Source organism: Euleptes europaea, chromosome 7 (assembly GCF_029931775.1).
Source record: "Euleptes europaea isolate rEulEur1 chromosome 7, rEulEur1.hap1, whole genome shotgun sequence".
Taxonomy (NCBI): Eukaryota; Metazoa; Chordata; class Lepidosauria; order Squamata; family Sphaerodactylidae; genus Euleptes; species Euleptes europaea.
In genome coordinates this window covers 60,556,230-60,574,493 of record NC_079318.1, presented here as the reverse complement: position 1 = coordinate 60,574,493, position 18,264 = coordinate 60,556,230, and the positions used below count along the sequence as shown (strand labels likewise).

Below are 18,264 nucleotides of genomic sequence, written 5' to 3'. Positions count from 1 at the left end.
ACATCTGGTTAATACATCTGGGGCGGCCTCTGGCCACCCTCCCATCAACAGATACAGCTGGGTGTCATCTGCATACTGATGACCACCCCTCCCCAAACTCTAGACCAGCTTGGCAGGGGGTGTATATAGATGTTAAATAAGTGGACAGGATGAAAGGGGAAGGGAAGCCCCAGAAGTCAACCCAGACTTTTGCTCAACCCTTGAGCTTTCAAAAGGCTTCAGGATATGCAGAAATTCAGCAGCAGCAGCCATTCCAATTGAGGGAAGAAAGGGCTGTACCAGTGGAATTACCTGTCAAACCGCCAGTTTATAGCCGAAAGCCCCGTTTTTTGTTAATTATGTAACCTAGTTTTCTTCATTTACCCCCACAATGTTTTCAAACATGACTACAACAAAGAGCCCTTAAGTTATATTTCAGGGACTTTAAAACGTAGCCAGCAAATAAAAATTCAAGTGGCAAAGCTTTTCCAAGTCACACATTGAATGTCTACTAGCTTGTAAGCCACTTGAAAAGCACAGAAACTTTGACAAGAGAAGCGGACCTCTCCCCTACATCATCTAGCTTATCTAGCCTCTCTTCTGGAAAGAGACAGTGCATATTTGAAAGCATCTAACCCGGAATATATATATATATACAGAGAGAGAGAGAGAGAGAGCGAGAGAGAGAGAGAGAGATTTTTTTTAATGTATCTCAGTGCTTTTAATTTACTCCGCATATATGGACAATTCTACCTAGTGACTTCAAACACTCCCCCTCGGCCCAACTCCCTTCACGGAGTTCTAAGGACAAACTAACGGGGCAGAACCAGATACCCTTCCTTGAGCTCCTTCAACAACAAAAAAATTAATGAAAATTCAATACGAAATGGAGCTTCCCTCTTTAAAAAAAATTTTTTTGCAGGAAGTTCACCAGCTCCAGGCGGACGACGTCATCGAGACAGGCTCCGCCCCCCCGCGCGCGTGACTCGGGTTTGCTTCTCGGCTCCTTCCCCCCGCCCCTCACGGGCTGGAACCATTCCGGGTCGCGCGAGGCGAGCCAGGTAATACTTCCCCCTCACCCCTCTACCCACTGCCAATAGAGGAGGGGGACGACGACCCCTCCTCTCTTTAATAGCGGAGCCGAAGCTGCGCGCGCTTCTCTTCCCCCTCCCCCCCGAGCCGCTAGGTTGAGGGATTGGCGGTTGGGGTCGAGGCGGGGCTTCGGCGCTGGCTGAGGCCAGCTTTCCCGCCCGGGTAGCCGTTCGCCTCTCCTCAGTCCCTCTCTCTCCCCGCTGGGGAGACGAGACCCTGGGGGCGTGGGCCCCTGCTGGTCGGTCGCCCGGAGGAACTCCGTGAGGCTCCCGGCGGCCTGCCTGAGACTATAATCCCACAGCGCCGATGAACGAATCGCACAGAATGGCGACCGGGGTTAGACTTGTGCTCGCTCACGTTAGTAGCGCTGCAGAAACGACAAGGAGCCTTTTGAGAACAACTGGTTTCCTGTGCCCTCGCCTTTCCTACTTTATCCGCGTCACAAGGCCTGCGTGGTACAGGGGTCGGATTGGGACCTGGAAGACCCTGGTTCAAATTCCTCTCTGCTATGGAAGTGAGCTGCGTGATTTTGGGGCAGTCATTCTTTTAGCCTCATCTAAGATAATTCACAGTGGGTCGCCGTGTTAGTCTGTCTGCAGTAGTAGGAAAGAGCACGAGTCCAGTAGCACCTTAAAGACTAACAAGAATATTTTCTTCTGAAGAAGTCAAAAAGGGCAAGATTCCAGTAGCACCTTAAAGATTAACAAAAATATTTTCTAGTAGGGTATGAGCTTTCGTGAGCCACAGCTCACTTCTTCAGATACAGCTAGAATGTGAATCCCTTGGTCTTTAAGTAGAGGAACAGTATGTAAATGTGAATAGCATTCTTCTGAAGAAGTGAGCTGTGGCTCACGAAAGCTCATACCCTACCAGAAAATATTTTTGTTAGTCTTTAAGGTGCTACTGGACTCTTGCCCTTTTTGACTACTGCAAACAGACTAACACGGCTACCCACTGTGAAGAATATTTTCTGGCAGGGTATGAGCTTTCGTGAGCCACAGCTCACTTCTTCAGGTATTTCGTGGCTCACGAAAGCTCATACCCTGCCAGAAAATATTTTTGTTAGTCTTTAAGGTGCTACTGGACTCTTGCTCTTTTCTAACTCATCTAAGAGAATGAGCATGCCTACTATAGTAGGTGCTGTGGACCACAGGCAGGATGCTGCTGCTGCAGTCGTCTTGTTTGTGGCTTCCTAGAGGTACTGTGTGTCAGCAGATTGCTGGACTTGATGGACCTCGGTCTGATCCAGCAGGGCCTTTCTTATGTTCTACCTCAAGATTGTTGACAGAAGGATAAAATGGAGGAGGAGAGAATGCTTTTGTAAGCCACTTTGAGAAGAAAAGCACATTGGGAAGAAGAGCAGAATATAAATAAATAAGTTTGTCAGATTAATTTGTTATTCTTGATGGTGCCATAAGACTCCATTGCTTTGGCTGCAGCAAACTAGCATGGCTTCGCCTGTGGAATTTATTGCTGCCCAAACAGTACGTTGAAACAAGGGTGCCTGGCTGTTTACAGCATTGTTCTGTTAGGTCCTGTCCCGAAAGGGCCAAATTACTGGCCTTCTGGGTGGCCACTGAAATTCCACTGAGGTTCTGTATCTTGCCTGCTTCCTAGTGCCTGTCAATGAGAATCTTCCACCTCTCATTTCTACCTGTGATTGCCTCATTTTTTTCTTAGCCAGGCAGGAAGAAATTCAACAGTGCTGCTTTCCCGATCACTGCAGTTCCTTTAGCAAAATTTGGCGATTCTAGAGGGCCTATATTAATTATGATAAGTACAAAATTGAACAAGGTTTTGAGACTCTGATGTTCTTTTAGTTATGCCTGCTGGATGACAAAACTGTAAATTGCAGAAGCAGTGTGGGGGTAAAGGTTTTTGGTTGCTTTTATTGTGGAGTGAATTTTAATCCTTTGGTATTCTTTTCTGGCACTGTAGATACTTTTTGAAAATGTTGTAATGTTAGCTGCCCTGGGCCTATGAGAGGGCTATAAATCTTTTAAAATAAAATGATGGAAGCTTCATGTGTTGAATTTCTGCCTATTGTGCTGCTGGGGGCGGGTGGCAACTCTACTAATGTCTGCCTGATACCTGCTTTCCTTGTAACTCCACTCCATCTCCCCATATTCCCCTTAGTCTCCTCTGACACCTCATCACCTAGTCTTGAGAGAGACATTTAACTGCCGCTGGAGGACTCTTGCCTTCTCATCTTGGAAGGCTATGCTTCTGCTTCCACCTGTGTGTTTCCTGCCAGCCCCTAAGGCCACTCCTTATCTTCTGTAACACTGCAGCTAAAAACAGACTTCCATCTCCATAGTCCACTCTCCCCATAAGAATTCAGCTTATTTTGGGGAAATGTGCCATTATCTGTCTGGGGTCCTGGGGGAAGCCTTATTTCCTGTATGATACCCCCTCCTAGTTATCTCAGTTTGTTTCCCTTCATGTCACTGCAAGCCATCTTGCCTACATTTATTGATTTATTTATATCCCCTAAGGAACACATAGGTATGTGTCATCAGTCACAACAGAATTGTAGTGACCCCAGCAATGGGATTTTAAGGCAAGTTGGAAGCAATTGCCTTCCTCTGCAGAGCCTTCCTTAGTAATCCCCCATCCAACCGACCCGGCTAAACGTCTGCGATCTGACAAGATTGGGCTATACCGTACCACCTTCGCTCCAAGGAACACAAGACTATAAGTCTATCCTTCACAGCAAACTTCATCCTAACAACATCACTGTGAGGTGGTTTAGGCTGAGAGATAGTGACCAGCCCAAGGTCACCCAATGTAATTCATAGCAGTCTGAGAATTTTAACCCAGGTCTCCCCAGTGCAACTTCAACTTTCCACACTGGCTTAAAGAGATAACCGGAGCTGCCTTTCATGGGATGAGAATTGTCAAAAAATCTTGCCATTGGACCTTTGGGAAATAAATGCACTAGAAAAAAGCAATCTAGCTTCCCTAGACTGGTTGCTTAAAAAAACTAAATTTTTAAAAATTATGATTGGATGTCAGATGGTAAACTAGGATTAATCCATTATCTTTGGAAGTTCATTTTTAGAGGCAAACTTAGGTCAGGCTTCTTCCAGACAATATCCATACATACCTTCCCTCCTACCTTCCCTTTATGGTGTGAAGTCAGAGCCTTCACTATAAGAGGGCTGTGGTGCACAAAGGATGGACAGTTTGCTACCAAGAACTGAGGGAAGCTGAGCAGTTCAAATTACACATTGAATGCTCCAGAGATAGCCCTGAAAAAATGGCAAGCCTATGAGTCTAGGCAAACTGAGCCTAATTTTAACAAAAGTAGTAGTAATAATGATTTTAAGAAAGTTGTCAAAAGATAAGAATCCAGATCATTCTTCCCCTGACCTCAGGTCAGTAAAAGACAGGAAACAGAAAGTAGTTTAACAAGTCTTTTGTACAGAGAAGTTCTTTTATCCGTTCTTTTATCTATCCATCCATCTAGGGATTTCTATCCCACCCTTTCCTGACTGAGGTTAGGCTCAGGGTGGCTAACAAGATTTCAACATTTTTAAAATTGTATGCTACATATATAAATTATGCTTAAAACCCTTATTTCTGTTAAAATACCAAATAGCGCCCTTAAAACCTTGTACAGTAACGGGAAATCAATCAAAGAGGCTTTAAAGAAGGGGAAGGGGAAAGGAACAAACAAGGGGTCAGGGCAAGGGAACAATTGGGGAATACGAAGTCGGTAAAGGATGGGATAGGTGGGTAGGGTTCTTATGATCTGTACTGGAGCTGGATGTTAAAAATACTGATTTGACATAGTGTAGTAGTAAACTATTTGTAAAAGAGTGTGACTAATGAGAAGGCAACATATGTAGACATATGCATTACAGAATACTGTAATGCTGACAAGTATCAAGTAAAATGTTAACCCACTCCCAATAGTGCAGATGTTGGTGGTTTATAAATTTACAGAAAAGAGACTCTGAAGTCGCTAAGTTAGATACAAACTTTATATTCTGCCAATGGAAGGGCACTTTCACTGGTGGAAAAAAAGAGGGGTAATTTTCAGTAATTCTGTAGACAGTCCCCCACATATACCCATCACTGCTTCTGTGGGTCCCTTAATACCTGGGGAGCTGTACCAGGAACAGGAAGGTGGGGAAGTTCCATTTGAGAGCCGAGCTCCGCTCACAGGTTGGAATTAACCCACTGTAGATACTGTAGTAAAATCTGCATGTATTTCGTGTGTGTGTGTGTGTGGGTAAGTATGCGCACTCATGCACAAACTCTCCACTACATGGAAAATTGCATTTAATTTTAGATTAAGGATTATTAACTGCTTTTGTATGTTACAGAAATAGCAAGTTATGCCTCTTGTACCCACAGCGTGCTTTATAATGTGTGAAGCAGATGGAAGTCTTTTTCGGGCAGCCCAATCCTAAGGGGAGAGGGTACTTGCCAGCCACATCGTCTTTGTTTTACATTGCTGTTTTAATGATATAACTCTTAATTTAATAGTATTTTAGCAATAAAATGCTAACATATCAATAAATTAATCATTATATCGTTAAAGCAGCAATGTAAAACAACAAAAACCCGCTGTGGCTTGCCGCCAGAGACTTCCCACCCCATGGCCGCTGCCACTGTCTGTTCCCCACCACCATCACCACTACCTCATAAGCGTTCTCTCTTGTCCAGGAGCTGACAAGGGGTGCTGGGCGACTGCCACCTCAGCTCGTGACCTGATGGCCGTCAGCGTCCCTTGGCAGTCAATATAGGGGAGAGGGACTCTGACAGTTCACAGACAGTTCACATTTTCGCTGGGTTTCTTCATTGCTTTAACTTCTGCTATTCCTGGACTTCTTCAGATCACAAAACTGTGCGCCTGCAGAGCGGCAAATCCTTCAAAGCATAAATGGCCTGAGAGTTTGCATTATTGCTAGGATCAATGTTTACCATATTCCTGAAATTAGAAAGAACTTAATGGGAAATTATTAGGGTTGCCAGGTCCCTCTTTGCCACCAGTGGGAACTTTTTGGGGTGGAGCCTGAGGAGGGCAGGGTTTGGGGAGGGGAGGGACTTCAATTGCCAAAGCAGCCATTTTCTCCAGGTGAATGGATCTGTATCAGCTGGAGATCAGTTGTAATAGCAGGAGATCTCCAGCTAGTACCTGGAAGTTACAAACTTATAAACACAGCAGCATAAGACAACAAAACACATAAATCATACTATGCAAAGAGTGCTATATTCTATGTGCAGTAGTCAAATACAGTGAATAAATATATACAGTGCTGTTAGCTAAACAAATAGAACTATATACAAAAGTTAAACGTTCTTTTTTAGAACCAATGTCTTTGGAGTCATTGTCCATAAGTAATCCTTTCAAGGTTGCCACATCTGAGTGCCTTGTTGTTGAAGTTCATCACGGAGTTGTATCCTGTTGATTGCACTGATATGAAGTTGGGGTCATACAAATTTCACAGTCCAAGGTGTATAACAGGGGTCCGGATTAACGCCCAGTTTCGACCCGAGGTCTTCATCAGAAAATATGCTATAATATACATATACATTCTGTCAATCAGTTGTTCATTGTTATCAATATAATATTGAGAAGGTAGCTTACTCCACAAGAACCACCCTAAAAAATTTTTTTAGTGGTTCTATAAGCAGATTAGTCATGTTATAAGCATTCAAATATTATAAAAACCGTTATAATAATACTCACTTCAAGGCAGTTAATATGTCTGCTCTTGTAATAGAGGGAACTCAAAGCTCTCAAATTACTCTGTGTAGTTGAATGCTAAAAGACAGCGTATCCAAATCAACAGCAGCTGTCACAGCAGACTGCTCCCTGACACTTAAAGGGATATTCACTCAATTCTTACTTTTAAAGCCTCAAATGAAACATGTTAAATCCAATTCATTATTGTGTCCAATAATACTCTTTGCATAGTATGATTTATGTGTTTTGTTGTCTTATGCTGCTGTGTTTATAAGTTTGTAACTAACATTACAGCAGGCTGGTTATTTATTTGCCAGTACCTGGAAGTTGGCAACCCTAGAAATTATACATCAGTTGTATTTAACCCCAAAATTAATTGCTAAAATTTATAATTCTTCCTTTGGTTTATGTTGGTTTTGCAGTGCAGAATCAGCTGATTTTATCCACATGTGGTGCTTCTGCTCAAGAGCGATCCTGTATTGGAAGAAAGCAGCTGTTTTGTTGAATACTGATTAGGAAAAAGTGGTAGAAAATACTTCCGAATGCATGTTACTAAATTATGTTCCAGAAATTTCAAAGAAACTACAACCTATAGTATTGAATATGATTACAGCCGCACGTTTCACATTTGCACAGTACTGGAAGTAAAAAAAGATGCCCAAAGTCAGCAAGTGGTACAATAAAATAAAAGAAGTTTATGTTATGATGAAACGTACATCTTTTCAAAGAAATAAGAAGTTTGATGAGTTACAGTCCAAGTGGTTAAAAGTGATTAATCATTCAGTTACAATTTGTAGAATTAAGATAATACGTTGTGCTTTGTAACTTTATTTAATTGGTTTTTATATGTATATTTGAATGCTGAAACTAAAAAAATGTTTTCCTTTAAAAAAAAAAAACCTCTTAGCCTTGCTTCTGAACAAAAACGTTCATCTGTGCATCTATTTGCTTTCTTAAAACTGTTGGCCAGTTCCTTTTAATTTAACGTTGCACAATTGCTGGCTGACAGAAGCAAGAAAGGAAAAGGACAGGCGAAAGATTTATACGATCTGAAGAGAAACCAGAGTATTTTTGAACGAAAACGGGAATTGTACACAGAAAACATTAGTAAGTTTTTTTATTATAGCAGCTAGATTGGTAATCGCCACGAATTGGAAAATGGCAGAAAATATTACGTTGGTCAGCTGGCAACAGAAAATAAAAATGTTCATGATTTTGGAAAAAATTAATTTTAATACCAGAGTAATTCAAGGATATAAGGTGGGGGGAGAATTTAATAAGGTGTGGGGTAATTTGTTACTTTATTTCGGAAAAACCTGTGACTGTAATATAAGTAATTTAATTAGGTAAACCAATATTTTGGTCTTAATGAGCAGAGAATTAGTGGAATGTATTGTTGCTCCCATTGGGATTTGCAAATGAAGTTCAAGAATGGTCTTTTTCTTTGGTCTATGTAATTTTTGTGATCGTTTTTTTTATTTCGGTCTTTGTATCTATGCAGTGTTTTTTCCCTTAATTTCTGATGTTCGTGTGTTGCTGTTTTTTGCACTTTCTAAAAATAAAACTTTAAAAAAAAAAAAAGGAAAAGGACAGAGTCAACCTGCCAAAATGTACAGTCCCCCACAGTGTTGAAATCAAGCTGTTTGGAAGTCACTAGCCAGTTATCATCAGATAGTAAATGCATCTATTCATCTGTTGAAGTCCATCATGAAATCAGTACAGTACGATACTATGGCCAGATTCCAAAGGAGCGATTCCAGTATTTGGCCCCACATGAGCTAGCTACTTAATGTGGTCCAGCAGCCACTGCACCTTTACACTTTCAGTTTGTAGTACATTTGATAGGACATTTTGGAGGTCATTAATTCATAGGGTCACGATAAGTTGGAAGCAATTTGACAGCACTTAACACACACAGTATATTTTACAGGGCAGGTTTAACACAATGTAAACAAATGATGGTAGGGAAGTTAGGAACACTGCCTATGCAGATTTATTTGAGAGTTAAGACCAAATAAATTTAGTGGGACAATTCAAAGTTAGCTTGCATGGGATTGGTATGAAAGAAGGGTATAGATGAAAAAACACAAGTGTTTCAAAGGTGCTAGAAACCATATAGAGACACACAGTTAATATAGAGGTATGTAACTATTCTTACATAAATAGGTTTAGCTGTCAGTGGAGTCCTCATGTTTACTTGGAAGCAATTCCCCTCTAAAATCAATAGCACACTTGCAAGTGAACAAGATTAGGAACAAATTCAGGATTAAAAACATAAGAAGAGCCCTACTGGATCAGATCAGTGGTCCATTCAGTCCAGTATTCTTTGTCACAGATAAAAGGAAGTATTTCTTTAACACAATGCATAAATAAATTGTGGAACTCCCTGCCCAGGATATGGAGTTGCCAATTTGGAAGGCTTTAAGTGGGGAGTGGCGGTTAGGGCTATCCATGGCTACTGGTCAAAATGAATACTAGTCATGATACATACCTATTCTCTCCAGTATCAGAGGAGTATGCCTGTTATATTAGGTGCTGTGAAACATAGGCAGGATGCTGCTGTAGTCATCTTGTTTGTGGACTTCCTAAAGGTACCTGGTTGGCCACTGTGTTAACAGAATGCTGGACTTGATGGGACTTGGTTTGATCCAGCAGGGCTTTTCTTATGTCCTTATGTTCAACCAGTTCCTCTGGAGGTTCAACAATAGGGCACAGAGGCCAAGACCTCCCCTGATGTTGCCACCTGGCACTGGTATTCAGAGGTTTACTGCATCTGAATGTGGTGCTTCCCCTTAGTCACCATGGCTAGTATCCACTGATAGATCACAAATCTGTGTAATCCCCTTTTAAACTTTATATGCCTGTGGGCGTCACTACATCCTATAGCAGTGAATTCCATGTTTTAATCTCTCATTGAATAAAGCAACTTTATTAACTGAATGCCCTCAAGGTCTAGTATTTTGGGAGAGGGAGAATCTTTCTACCCTGTGCACAGTTTTATAAACTAGCATGTCCCCCCTTAGTTGTCTTTTTTCTAAACTGAAAAGTCCTAGATTCTTCAGCCTTCCTCATAGGAAAGGGGATCCAACCTCTCAGTCATCTTGGTTGCCTTTTTCTGTTCTTTTTCCAGTTCGATGATGACGTTTTTGAGCTATGGTGACCAGAACTGCGCACAGTGTTCCAAGTGAGGACCTATACAGGGGCATTATAATATTGGCCATTTTGTTTTCAGTACCTTTTCTTATAACCCCCAGCATAGAGTTTGACTTTTTCACCACTGCAACACACTGGGTGGACCCTTTCTTTGAGTTATCCAGTACAACCTCGAGGTCTCTTTCCCTGTCAGTCTCCGCAAGTTCTGACCTCATTAGCGTATATTTAAAGCTGGGATTTTTTGTTCCAGTATGCATCAGCTTGCCATATTATTGCCCAGTCACCCAATTTGTGGAGGTGGTCCTGGGACTTTTCACAGTCGGCCTTGGTTTTCACCATCCTGAATGATTTTGTATCATCTGCAAACCTGGTCACTACATGACTCACTCCCAGTTCAAGATAATTTATGATCAATTTATATAGCACCAGCCCCAACACTGCTCTGTGTAGGATCCCACTGCCTACTTCCCCCCATTACAAAACCTGTCCTTTTATTCCCACTCTCTGCTTCTTGTTGTTTAACCAGTTTCGAATCCATAACAAGACCCTCTTAACCCATGACTGCTGAGCTTACTCCGGAGTCTGGTGAGGTATCTGTCAAAATTCTTTTGAAAGTCCAAGGATATAATGTTTACTGGGTCTTTGTTGTCTACATGTGTTTCAGGATTCTTAAACATATTGATCTTAAGGGTGGGACAGGATGATATATTATGTCTTGTAAAATATGGGAACATAGTGGGCAGTAAACTGTTCTTGCTTTTCCTTAGCAGAATAACATTTATCAGATGAAATGGACAATAGAAAATACCTTGTGTTTTATTTACATATTTAAAAGACAGGCACACACAGGACTTCAAGTTATTTTAACAAAGTTGTTTTCAATGTCAACAGATGGAGTCTTCCACATATAGATCTTCCACCTGAGAACAAAACAACAGAATCACAGTGCAGTCCTATGTAAAGATACTCTAGTCTGAGCCAACGCTGCCTATGATTGGACTGTCACTCATGCATCAGAAGAAAACGACCAGTACCTTCTGATGTTGGCCCATGCTGCACATTGCTGGTGCTACATTGATGATGGATGGAGCCAATCCCTCCCCAGAAGAGCCACACCAAGTCCAAGCTGAAAGTAGGGTTGCCAAATGGCTAGAGAAAGAAAATGTCTTGTCCCGTTGGTGGAGGATTGATGGAATATTATTTACCAAGTGGTGTGATTTACCTCCATGCCATTAAAATCTTCAGCTGCACATTTCCAAGCATTAAGCTTCTGTTAAAGGGACAACAGATTTTTCTCCAGGCCTGTTGGCAACCATACATGTAACGATAAAAGAGCCATTAATATGCTTAGGATCTAGAATATTTTATTCTATTTTCTTCAGGGGTTGCTGTGTTAAGATGGCACGTATTACCCTTGAGGAACTGAATGAAATGGATGATGAGGACCTTGATGAAGATGAGGAACCCATGGATAGGGAGCAACAGAACAGACTGTTTTCTCACTGGGAGGCAATAGCTAGCACTCACCAAGTGACGCTGCCTCAAGGTAAGAATTTGCATCCCACCCACAAGGAATCCAATGACATCGTGTTTCAAAGATGGAAATCTCAAAGGAACATTTATACAGGATTCTTCCTTTTTGCTGCAGTTCCTCACATCCTCTTGAGGCTGCTCTCAAGTATAGATATATTTTATTTCAGTGCTTCAACTTCTGTGCCTATGTAAGGTTATCAGCAGGCCTGTAGAAAAGTGTTCTTCCTTAAATAGAGGGTTAATGTGTAGAAATGAGCAGGATGTTGACCAGTTGGAGCGGGTCCAGAGGAGAGCAACTAGAATGGTCAAAGGTCTGGAATTGTTTAGTCTGGAGAAGAGAAGGTTAAGGGGTGGCATGATAGCCATGTTTAAATATTTGAAGGGATGCCATGTTAATGAGGGAACTAGCTTGTCCTCTGTTGCTTCAGATACTAGAACATGGAGTAATGGATTTAAACTAAGAGAAAAGCGATTCCACCTAAACATTAGGAAGAACTTTCTGACAGTGAGGGCGGTTCGACAGTGGAATGCTCTACCTGGGAGGGTGGTGGAGTCCCCGTCTTTGGAGGTCTTTAAGCAGAGGTTGGATGGCCATCTGTTGGGAGCGCTTTGATTTTGGGATCCTGCATGGCAGGGGGTTGGACTGGATGGCCCTTGTGGTCTTTTCCAACCTTGTGTGATTTTGTGATTTTGAGCAGCAGAAGCTTTTCAGGTTATGGAGGTAAAGAACATCTCTTGATAAGTAACGTCCCATTAAGCCTCTGTTAAGGGGACAGGACATTTTTCTCCAGGCCTGATGGGAACCCTAGCTAGAAAATATGCTCATGCTTTCCACAGTTACTGCCGTCTTAGCACACGAATGCTAAGCTACGTTATTAGAATCAAATTACCTTGTAGTATCCTGTGCTTGCATTCAACTAATGTAGTCAGGATTATATGTTTAGATTGATTGCTTGTATGGGTTAAATGTGCATTGAATATAGAGTTAGAAGTTGGATATCCTGTAATCTTTATCTATTACCATTAACAGCTGGTAAGAAATCCTTTTTTGTCTCTTTGTTGTTGCTGGTAAAGTTACAAAAAGACTATTCTTGCTGGTAAAGTTAAAATAAGGCTGCTGATTACAGGATCATGCCCAGTAGCAAAATAACGTTAAGAACGTTGCACAGACAATGATGGACAAAGAAGAAACTTGTTAAGTATTTGGTCTGTTCCCCCCCCCCCAGGGGTGAAGGAATTCTTTTAAAAATATGTGACCATCCATCAGGGCTTTTTTTTGTGTTATGGTACTCAGTGGTACTGAGTACCAGCTCTCCCAAGTCCTGACCCTCATGCACCAGGGATCTCTAGAGGGAGGGGAGAATTTTTGGAAATTGGCACAACCTTGTATATGAGTGCCGGCACTTACTTATTTACAAAGGAAAAAGCACTGCCATCCATCCGTCTGTTCATCTCACTATTTCAGGAGACACTGATTCCAGCTTAAATGTTTAATTAATGATTTTCAGTTCCTTTAGGCCCATCTTGTTGAAAAGGCTTGTGGAAAAATGTGGGCCTTTCCAAATGATTATGGGTCTCTAGAGATTTTTGGCGGCATCTTTCAGGTTTAATGGTTCTCCCAATTTACTGTTTTTATAGACATGGCAGGACCAATAGTACAAATGACACAACATAACCAGACACAAGAGTCTGTGCCCTACACTACCTTGTCCCAGCTTGAGAAGGTGAGCAGACTTGCATATATGCGCACTTCCCATTCCTGAGTGAGGTGGTATACTGTTCCTAAAGGCAGCTCTGGCTGCCCAAATTTTGTGGAAAGAAGATAAAGGCATCTAATAGGCTCCTGCTCCTTATCTTTTCTAGTCCATGACTCCTCCAGTACTACTGTCATTAAACTTCTGCTGACTTATCTTGTGACTGTGAATGGGAAAGAAGTAGTATGAAAAAGTGACAATGGAAAGAGTAGGAAAGGAGGCAGTGTGCATGGAGGACAGAAGAAGGGAACTTTAAAGGGATAAGGAAGGAGGTTGAAAAAGCAGCACGTGAGAAGCAAGTGGGTACTAGAAACTCATTAGTGAGTGCAATTGGTGCCACATTAGAGATTGCTGCTCTGGTGTAACCAAGAAAGAGAACCCTGGGTGGGCATTTTGCAGATAGAGGCTGGCTTGGTTGTCCCTCTGCATTCTATGGGACAAAGTAAAAGCTACATCTGGGACACAGTTCTGGAGGAACAAAATTCAGGCCCGTCGTCAGAAATGGCACAGATTTAGCCCTCACACCAACATTGCACCCTTGTACTTCTTCCAAATGTGGCTCTAATTTCCTATTTTGTGGAAAACAAAGCGTTATACTTGGGGACAATGTGGTAAGGGCAAAACCTACACTCCAGTTGTGACACTGGAAGGTTTGTCTGTCACATTGCTCCCTCTGCCAAGCTTCCTACAGTGTAAACTGCTTCTTTCTGGTCCATTCACCACTGCCAGTCATAATGATGGGCCTTTTGTTAGCACTATTGCAAGCATGATGTCATGAGACTAGCCAGTGTGACTTTGGTTCAGCTGGAATTCTGCTCCAGAAGGAAAGGCATGCAATGACTTTGGGTGTCTTTAGTAAAGTAGTCTTGCTTGGGTAAAATCACACTTGTCATACTCATCCTCTTCTGCAGGTTTTTAATGGCATGAGAGAAACACTGTCAAGTAGGCATGTGTCATGGCAGGCCCTGCCGTGGTACAGCACTGTAACCAAGCTCACCTGGGTTTGGTACCAGTAACTCCTTGAGTAACACACACACAAAAGCAAAATAACGCTTTAATGAAGGAAGTTAAGAAGATATTAAAAACAAGGCATACAGTTCAATGGCAGTAGAATGCACAAAATAATAAAGCTGAGTAGCTATCTTACTTACCAGAATCCTAACACAGTGCCGATGGTTCTTAAGGCAAATAGTTTCCAGAGCATAACACAAGTATCTTCCTGGCAGCTAGGAAGGATGAGAAGAAAAAGGTAAAAGGGATGAGGAATTCTTCTCCCTAGCTGTGTGTGTGTTAAGTGCTATCAAGTCGCCTCCAATTCATGGCGACCCTATGAATCAGTGTCCTCCAAAACGTCCTATCATTAACATTCCTTGCACAAAGAAAATTGGCACATCCAAATGAAGGCTAAGCTAGAATCCTTCTCCTTGACTTCTAGTTTTCCATGTAGAATCCTGGTAGAATCTTGGCAACGTTATCAATTATACCCCATAAATGGTAATTGTCCGCTTGAGTAGTAACATCAGTTCTCCATAGGAAATTCTGCTATTGTCGTTGAGGTTTGTTCTCAGTGAAATGCATCGGAGGGATGCAGCCTGCATCTGTGAACGTTGGTCTCTCATGTAGAATAAAACAAGTCCAGCAGCACCTTTAGTAGTATATGGTTCTGTACCTGCTCAGGTATTGGGAAGGTGGGTCTGTGTCTTGAACCTCTGACAGGTAGGTACTTTAAAAAATACACCATCCCCTAGCTTGTAGAAGAACATGGACGGTCCTCATGGTTAGCTGAAATAAGATTTGGGCTGTTTTTTTGTGCGTGCCTGCATGGGCATACACCCCACTGACTTTTCTATGACATTCACTCTCAGAGAAGCATGGCTAGGATTGCAGCCTTACAGTCTGATTCTAAGTTGCTCAGAGGAAGCCCTACCCATTTCAATGGGGCTTGCTCCAAAGCATGTATTTATAATATTGCAGCCTTAAACAACTAGAAACTAACTGCCTGGGCTTGGAAATTGTGATTAAGAGGCTCCCTGCTCCAACAACTAGAAACAGAACACAATATTGCAAACTATTGTGCATATATGATTAGAATATCAACGTGCCAAACTACAGTAAGTAGCAAACGACATGCAAACTCCCCTTTACCCTCCAAATGGCCCTTTCCCAGCGCTTCTTTGCAGCAAGAAAACAGGCTGTTGGTCTTGTGCATTTCATGTAATGTACAGCTGAACCCTCAATGGCGAAATAATTATGGTCTGTAAATGTAAGATGTCTAGTAAGTAAGATAAGTTAACCTTCAACTTACATGCATATTGTTATAATCAGTCCTTTTTTAAATGGAAGTGCTTAACTGTAGTCTTTGCTGCATAGTTAGGTGCTTTCTTGCTTTTTTTTTTGTCAATCAGTCAGTAGCATTTTGATCTTTGGTTATGATAAAACTACAGGGGGAAAAACCTAATCAACAGTGCAAACCTAAAACTAGTTACACCCTTGGGGAGGGGCAGTGACTCAGTGGTAGAGCATCTGCTTTGCATGCAAAAGGTCCCAGCTTCAATCCCCACCATCTTCAGTCAACAGGATCCAGTAATAGTGTATATGAAAGACTTCTTCTTCTTGAGAACCTGGAAAGCTGCTGACAGTCAGAGTAGGCAATACTGACCTTGAGAGTCCAAAGGTCTAACTCGGTATAAGGCAATTTCATGTGTTCCAGTCAGCGGGCTTAGGACATGACTCTGCTTTGAATTGCACTATAACTTACTAAAGCTGATGTCAACATTTCCCGAGCTACTAGGCTTGCCAACTCCAGACTGGGAAATTCCTAGAGATTTGGGGGTAGACCCTTGGGAAGGTGAGGTTTGGAGAGAGGAGGGAACTCAGCAGGGATGTGATGCCATATAGAGTCTACCTTCCAAAGCTGCCCTTTTCTCCAGGAGAACTGATCTCTGTGGTCTTCAGATCAGTTGAAATGCTGGGGGATCTACAGGCCCCACCTGGAGGTTGGCAACCCTACTAGGTACTATTACAACATGATTTTCTAATTGCCAGTTCAGTGGGTGAGCAGTTCAGAAGGGGGGAGTAGCGAGGGCTCCTGTCCCCCATCTTCCCCCCTTACCATATTCCCAACTCCCTCCTTGCCAGCTTGGTTAGAGGGGTGGCAAGGACTGCCATGCCTCCGCACTCCCTGTTTGCTGATTAGGGGAGGTGGCGGCAGCAAGGACTCCTGTGCCCTTCAACTCCCTACTTGCCAATTCAGTTGGCGGTGCAGCGAGGATTCCCGTGCCCCCGACTCCCTCATTGACTGCTTGGTGGGGGGTCAGCAAGGGTTTATCCCCCCCGTCACCATCAGCAAGCTCTGCTGAGGCATCCCCTCTTCATTGCGAATGATGGCAGCAAGCCCTGCAGCTCTCAATGTCAGTCCACCAAGGCTTCCCCTCACAATGCTGGCAAGCCCTATGTGGCTCCTGGCCTCCACTGAGGCTTCCTGCAGCCACCTGATACAGGAGGAGGAGAAGGCAGGTGCATTGCTTGCTCAGACAAGGCTTTTTTTATTTTGGGGGAAACTAAACTCCCCATGTTTTTTGTTTTTTTAATTTCAGTCTTTTCTGCACATCTGGGGGTCCTCCAAATTTGCAGAATACTCTGTTTAGTGTCAGGTTTTTTTGTAATACATAATGTCCAGTCTAGCTCCTTTGAGTGCTGTTATCAACTCTTCTTCCTTCTTGTTTCAGAGTGAGGAGACAGCCTATGAAGAGCGGCTGTATCCATCTAGGAAATGGGCATGCATCACCAGAGGGGAGCCCAAGTATGAACAGAGTGTCTCCCTGGGTTTCATGAAACTCATGCGGTATATCTGCAAGGAGAACTCTTTACGTATGTGCAAGCGAGTGCGAACGGAGGGATGGGAAGGGACTCTGCAAAGCCCTAGACCCCTACAGCAGTCGGATTAAATGGGACTGGAGAAGCAAGTGGTAGGCTCTCAAGGCCGCAGCTTTCTCACTGTTGTGTTTCTCTACGTGTGTCTTTATCTAGGCCGCCACTTGGGGATGACGGTGCCTGTGGTCACTCAGATCCATCTTAATAAGGAAGGCACTGAACTGCTGCAAGATGTCATTACTGGCTATTATCTCCCAGAGGAATTTCAGCCTAACCCCCCTCTCCCTATGGACCCTGAAATCCAAGTCATAGAGAGAGCACCACTTCAGGTCATTACAAGGTATGCCCTGCTCCTTGCACATTAGTCCTGCTTCTAGGCAGAAGAGAGAAGGAATAATGCTTTCTCCTCCTGGCTGGGAGAAAAGGAATGTGTGGCAGGGAAGATGGTGATTAAAAAAATAACAATGCACTAGCACAGAAAAAAAATGATCTGAGGTCCTATAATGGAGAAGGGAAACACCTTGTGGAAAGCTGATTATCTGTAAGCCAAAAGTTCCCAACGTTTTCAAGATTTGAAGCCATGCATTGTTGGGTGGGTGGCAGGAAAGCAAATTTGCCGTACCAAAGTTTGATCTTTTTTGTACAATTGTTTTGTTGTTGATCTTGTGTAAAGGGTGTTTTATGGGAGCACTACAGAAGAAACGATCCTACGGGAGATCCGTCTTCTCTGGGAATTGCTGGGCTCCACTGATAATGTGCTCCATGAAACCTACATGGTGGCTTCATATGAGAATCCTGGTGTTCCTAACCATCGCAATGAGATCTGGGTTATCCGGCGAGCAAACTGAAGGCTCCCATGAATTCCTGACAAAACTGTAATCCGCTCCGTAATGTGAACCGGTTTAGATGGCAGTTCTAGCCTGAAGGAGAACGATGCACATTCTGACTTAGTGGTCATCCTAGAGAATAGATGAACCGCTCCTTTTCCCCACGGGTGCTGCGACAAGTTATGTTCCCTCCAAGGGAAAAACTAGTATGCACAAATGTCCCTGAGAAGATTTCCACCCCACTACTGCAGGGGGCATTGTGGAATATGCCTTTATTAATGGAGATGCCTTTGGAAAAGGCAATCAGTGTCTGCTTGCGTGGGCCCCAAATATGTCCATGCCAGAGTTGAAATAA

At 42.8% G+C, this 18,264-nt stretch overlaps 1 protein-coding gene across 1 annotated transcript; it reads left to right on the top strand.

Moving 5' to 3' along the window:
• Positions 1 to 1,014: 1,014 nt before the first annotated feature.
• LOC130480407 (heme-binding protein 1-like) lies at positions 1,015 to 17,965 on the top strand. The gene is made up of 6 exons (XM_056852912.1): positions 1,015 to 1,040; positions 11,305 to 11,468; positions 13,094 to 13,179; positions 16,938 to 17,079; positions 17,239 to 17,422; positions 17,756 to 17,965. Exons 2-6 carry the CDS (start codon positions 11,321 to 11,323, stop codon positions 17,928 to 17,930), a joined length of 735 nt encoding a protein of 244 aa, XP_056708890.1. The 5' UTR covers positions 1,015 to 1,040; positions 11,305 to 11,320; the 3' UTR covers positions 17,931 to 17,965.
• Positions 17,966 to 18,264: the final 299 nt, after the last annotated feature.